Source organism: Homarus americanus, unplaced genomic scaffold (genome assembly GCF_018991925.1).
Source record: "Homarus americanus isolate GMGI-L3 unplaced genomic scaffold, GMGI_Hamer_2.0 scaffold27859, whole genome shotgun sequence".
Lineage (NCBI taxonomy): Eukaryota > Metazoa > Arthropoda > Malacostraca > Decapoda > Nephropidae > Homarus > Homarus americanus.
The window spans coordinates 23094-28893 of NW_024722593.1; the positions used below are offsets into that span (position 1 = coordinate 23094).

Below are 5800 nucleotides of genomic sequence, written 5' to 3' on the forward strand. Positions count from 1 at the left end.
TCAAGCTAAGATAATCTCATAATATTATTGACTGCCGGGGGGGAAACCGAACAGGACTTAAGTAAAGACGTTGATGTTTAGGGTAATAAGGGAAGAGGGTGATAAATATAGAGAATAATGGAGAAAATATTAGAGATATTATCGGATTAAGTCGCATAGTCACGTCCTGTTGTGGAGATTTGGCACCGTCGCCTCCGTCTCACTCACACACCTCCACCACGACCAAAATAAAACAATGATGAATGGAACCCCAGCCTGTGACCCCAGCCTGTGACCCCAGCTTGTGACCCCAACGTGACCAGCCCCAGCTTGTGACCCCAGCCTGTGACCCCAGCTTGTGACCCCAGCTTGTGACCCCAGCCACCTTGACCCCAGCCTGTGACCCCAGCCACCTGCATGACCCCAGCTTGTGACCCCAACTGTGACCCCAGCTTACTGACCCCAGCGTGACCCCAGCTTGTGGCACCATTGCCTGTGACCCCAGCTTGTGACCCCAGCTTGACCCCAGCTTGTGACCCAACATGACCCCAGCCGTGACCCCAGCACCATGACCCCAGCTTGTGACCCCAGCCTGTGACCCCAGCTTGTGACCCCAGCTTGCTGACCCAGCTTGTGACCCCAGCTTGTGACCCCAGCTTGTGACCCCAGCCTGTGACCCCAGCCTGTGACCCCAGCCTGTGACCCCAGCTTGTGACCCCAAGCATGACCCCAGCCTGTGACCCCAGCTTGTGACCCCAGCCTGTGACCCCAGCCTGTGACCCCAGCCTGTGACCCCAGCCTGTGACCCCAGCCTGTGACCCCAGCCTGTGACCCCAGCTTGTGACCCCAGTCTGTGACCCCAGTGCACTGAGACAGACAGACAGTCTGTTAATATGACAGAATCACCAACCCTCCCTCCCTCCACCTACCCTCCTCCTCCACCTCCCGTCCCTCCCTCCACTACCCTCCCTCCCTCCACCTCCCTCCTCCCTCCACCTCCCTCCCTCCCTCCACCTCCTCCCTCCTCCACCTCCCTCCCTCCCTCCCTCCTTCCCTCCCTCCACCTCTCCCCCTCCCTCCCTCCCTCGTGCCAATAATTGCCTCCGTGTGTGTAGGAGTAATGTGTGGTGAAGTGTGAACACCCTTGTGTGTGTGTGTGTGTGTGTGTGTGTTGTGTTTGTGTGGGTGTGTGTATATATTTGTGTGTGTGTGTGTGTGTGTGTGTAAATTAAGATCTTTAACCTGTCTCTGTACTCAAGGTTCCTAATGCCTGGATTAGACTTGTCATTCTCCTCTGAACGGTCGTAATCCAAGTGAGGTCTAACAAGCACAAGATATAGTTTAGGATGACCTCGCTAGTCTTGTAACTAACACTCCTTTGTATGAACCCAGTACTTTAGCCTTGTTCCCAGCTAATACATTGTTGACTTGGTTTAAGGTTCCTACTCATCATTACTCCTAAATCTTTCTCTCAGTCGGTTTCTCTATATCATCGTTGTTCATCTGGTATCTGGTTTCCCTGTTTACATCTCCTATACTGAGTACTTTACATTTATCAACATTGAATTTCATCTGCCATTTTTCAGTCCATTCAAAAATTTTGTCTACATCTTCCTGTAGTTTTGCGGAGTCCTCATCAGCTTTAATTACACGCCCTATTTTAGTGTCATCAGCAAATTTACTTATGTTGTTGTCTACGCCAATATCTATGTTATTTATGTATATAATAAATAATAATGGTCCAAGTACTGAGCCTTGGTCTCCACTAGTGACGTTGCTCCAATCGGATTTAGTGTCGTTAATGCTCACTCGCTGTTTCTGTCCTGTAACCACGCCCTAATGCAATTTAGAATATCACCTTTAATGCCATGAGCCTCCACTTTTCTTATTAGCTTTCATGGGGACTCTGTCGAGCTTTGCTAAAGTCAAGATATACCACATCATAGTCGTGCCCCTCGTCCACTGATTCAAAAACTGATGAAAGTAATGTTAATAGATTAGTTAGACATGAACGCCCACTTGTGAAGCCATGTTGGGAATCATTGATCAACGGGCTTCTCCAGGTGATTTAGAATAGTTTGAAATGATTTCTTCCAGTAATTTGCCTACAATTGATGTTAACTGATTAGACGGTAGTTTAGAGGATAGTGATCTATCTCCTTCTTGAAAATCAGTATTACATTCGCTATCCTCCCGGTTCTGTTACTACACCCGTTTTTTAAGGACATGTTAAACAACTTTGCTAAGGGCATACTAAGCTCTTCCTTACATTCCTTTAATACTCTGGCAAATATCTCATCGGGACCTGGTGACTTATTAGGCTTTAGTTTGTCTATTTGCTTACTAACATCGTTACTAGTCACTACTATCTCGCTTAATTTGTTTTCTTCACTATCTCTGTATATAGTCGGAGCCTCGGGTATCATGTTAAAATTTTCGGTGGTGAAAACTGTTGAAAAATATTTGTTCAGATTATTGCTCATTTCTCCGTCGTTATCAGTTAGCTCGCCGGTATCTGACTGTATTGGTCCAATCTTTTCTCGTGTTTTAGTTTGATACATTTGGTAGAATCCCTTGGGGTTTGACTTCGCCTCCCTTGCTATCTTCAGTTCATTATTCCTCTTGGCTTTTCTTATATAGGTCTTAACCCTACTGGTCAATACCTTATAATAATCTCAGAGGTAAACTTCACCACCATTTATTCTCCTACCTACAGCCTTCCTTTGGCCAATAATATTCTTTAAATAATTATTTATCCATTTAGGGTCATTGTTGGAGGGAGGGAGGGTAGTGGAGGGAGGGTAGTGGAGGGAGGAAGGGAGGGTAGTGGAGGGAGGAGGGAGGAGGGTAGTTTTACTTGTTGTTTTAACACTTTACTGTCACTTTGTATACTGTGTGAGGATGTGTGGAGGGGGAAGGAGTGGGGTGTGTGTGTGATGTGTAGGGGTGTGTAGGTGGGTGTGGGTGGGTGTGGGTGGGAGGCTGTAAGCAGTGTGGATGCTTAAGCACTTGAGGTAAACACTGGGGGAGACAAGTGGGTGTAAAGTGCTTACTACCATCTCCTTCCTTCCTTCCTTCCTTCCTTCCTTCCTTCCTTCCTTCCTTCACATCACCAGTTAGGAGGAAAACTTGACGTAGGAACCTTTGAGAATCCATCTTTGTGTGGTAGCTTAAGTGAGTCAGTTAGATACGTTCTCACATCACCAGTTAGGAGGAAAACTTAACGTAGGAACCTTTGAGAATCCATCTTTGTGTGGTAGCTTAAGTGAGTCAGTTAGATACGTTCTCACATCACCAGTTAGGAGAAAACTTAACGTAGGACCTTTGAGAATCCATCTTTGTGTGGTAGCTTAAGTGAGTCAGTTAGATACGTTCTCCACATCACCAGTTAGGAGAAAACTACGTAGGAACCTTTGAATCCATCTTTGTGTGTAGCTTAAGTGAGACAGTTAGATACGTTCTCCACATCACCAGTTAGGAGGAAAACTTAACTTAGGAACCTTTGAGAATCCAGCTTTGTGTGGTAGCTAAGTGAGATAGTTAGATACGTTCTCACATCACCAGTTAGGAGGAAAACTTAACTTAGGAACCTTTGAGAATCCATCTTTGTGTGGTAGCTTAAGTGAGACAGTTAGATACGTTCTCACATCACCAGTTAGGAGGAAAACTTAACTTAGGAACCTTTGAGAATCCATCTTTGTGTGGTAGCTTAAGTGAGACAGTTAGATACGTTCTCACATCACCAGTTAGGAGGAAAACTTAACGTAGGAGCCTTTGAGAATCCGTCGCCAAATTCTTCACATTTTGCGCTTATTGATTTCACTCCAGTACAAAATATTGACCCATTCCTCCCTCACTTACAAGATACATAAAACATGAATACAGAAACTACATAGAGGTGAGGGTGAGTCATGCACACAACGCGTCATGGATGGATACAAAGAATTTATGGATTTTCAGGCTCTCATTTGAGGTGGTTTTGTTGATCAAATGAGCGTCCAGATGGCTCCCGTGTTGACAATGTTAGCGCGGGAAAACCCAGACCAGGTGCAGCGCTCACCCTCAGGGCCCTTAACACAAGAAATAATAACCTAACATAACCTAACCACACAACACCACACACCACACCCACCACCACCACAACACGTCATCTCTATTGGCAAGATAGCTGATATATTAAGATTGTATCCACTTTCTTGCACTTAGTAGCTATATCAGTTCCCATGTATAGAACCAAACACAATGTGCTTGAATACCTCTCACGCAAATGTGAATAACAAAGTGTGGCCAGACATCCTGCCTCACACTCCTGAGGCCAGACATACTGCCTCACACTCCTGCGGCCAGACATACTGCCTCACACTCCTGCGGCCAGACATACCTCACACTCCTGCGGCCAGACATACTGCCTCACACCCTGAGGCCAGACATACTGCCTCACACTCCTGCGGCCAGACATACTGCCTCACACTCCTGCGGCCAGACATACTGCCTCACACCCTCATGCCAGACATACTGCCTCACACCCTGCGGCCAGACATACTGCCTCACACCCTGAGGCCACACATACTGCCTCACACCTGCGGCCAGACATACTGCCCTCACACCCTGAGGCCAGACGTACTGCCTCACACTCCTGAGGCCAGACATACTGCCTCCTCACACTCCTGCGGCCAGACATACTGCCTCACACTCCTGAGGCCAGACGCACTGCCTCACACCTGCGGCCAGACATACTGCCTCACACCCTGCGGCCAGACATACTGCCTCACACTCCTGCGGCCAGACATACTGCCTCACACTCCTGCGGCCAGACATACTGCCTCACACTCCTGTGGCCAGACATACTGCCTCACACTCCTGTACTCACACAGTTGTGAATAAGTTACCCTTTATGTATAGAACTAAACAAATAATGTAATTGAAATACTGTGTAACATTCAGTGCCATAATATCCTGACAACGGGGGTTAATTATTATGACCCTTTGTAAACTCTACTCTGTAATCCTTTTGCGCTACCGTTCACAGGATGAGTGTGGGGTGCAAATAAAGTAGCCGCTGTAAGCGGCAAAATAAAAAATCACCACACACCCCACCACACCACTCCACACCCCACCACACACCACCACCCCACCACACACCACCACCCCACCACACACCCCACCACACCCCTACCCCTACCACACCCCCACCCCTACCACACCCCCTACCCCTACCACACCCCCACCCCCCACCACACCCCACCCCCTACCACACCCCCCCTACCACACACACCACACCCCCTACCACACCCCCTACCCACCACACCACCTCCCACACCCCACCACACGCCACCACCCCACCACACCCCACCCCCACCACACCCCCACCACACCCCCTACCCCCTACCACACCCCTACCCCTACCACACCCCTACCCCTACCACACACCCCTACCCCCACCACACCCCCTACCCCACCACACACCACACCCCCTACCACACACCACACCCCTACCACACACCACACCCCCCTACCACACACCACACCCCCACCACACACCACACCCCCCACCACACACCACACCCCCTACCACACACCACACCCCCCACCACACACCACACACCCCTACCACACACCACACCCCCACCACACACCACACCCCCACCACACACCACACCCCACCACACACCACACCCCACCACACACACCACACCCCTACCACACACCACACCCCTACCACACACCCACACCCCCACCACACACACCACACCCCTACCACACACCACCCCCTACCACACACCACCCCCTACCACACACCACCCCCTACCACACACACCAC

The 5800-nt window shown here is 49.4% G+C and overlaps 1 protein-coding gene across 1 annotated transcript; it reads right to left on the reverse strand.

The window, feature by feature from the left end:
- Positions 1–203: 203 nt before the first annotated feature.
- Positions 204–704, reverse strand: LOC121862851 (elastin-like). Its single transcript, XM_042361172.1, has one exon. The coding sequence runs from the start codon at positions 702–704 to the stop codon at positions 204–206; it is 501 nt and encodes a 166-aa protein (XP_042217106.1).
- Between the last annotated feature and the right edge of the window lie 5096 nt (positions 705–5800).

Bases quoted from the DNA above. Each gene is read 5' to 3' on its own strand.
- LOC121862851 (XM_042361172.1), bottom strand. From the start codon at position 704: ATGCTTGGGGTCACAAGCTGGGGTCACAGGCTGGGGTCACAGGCTGGG.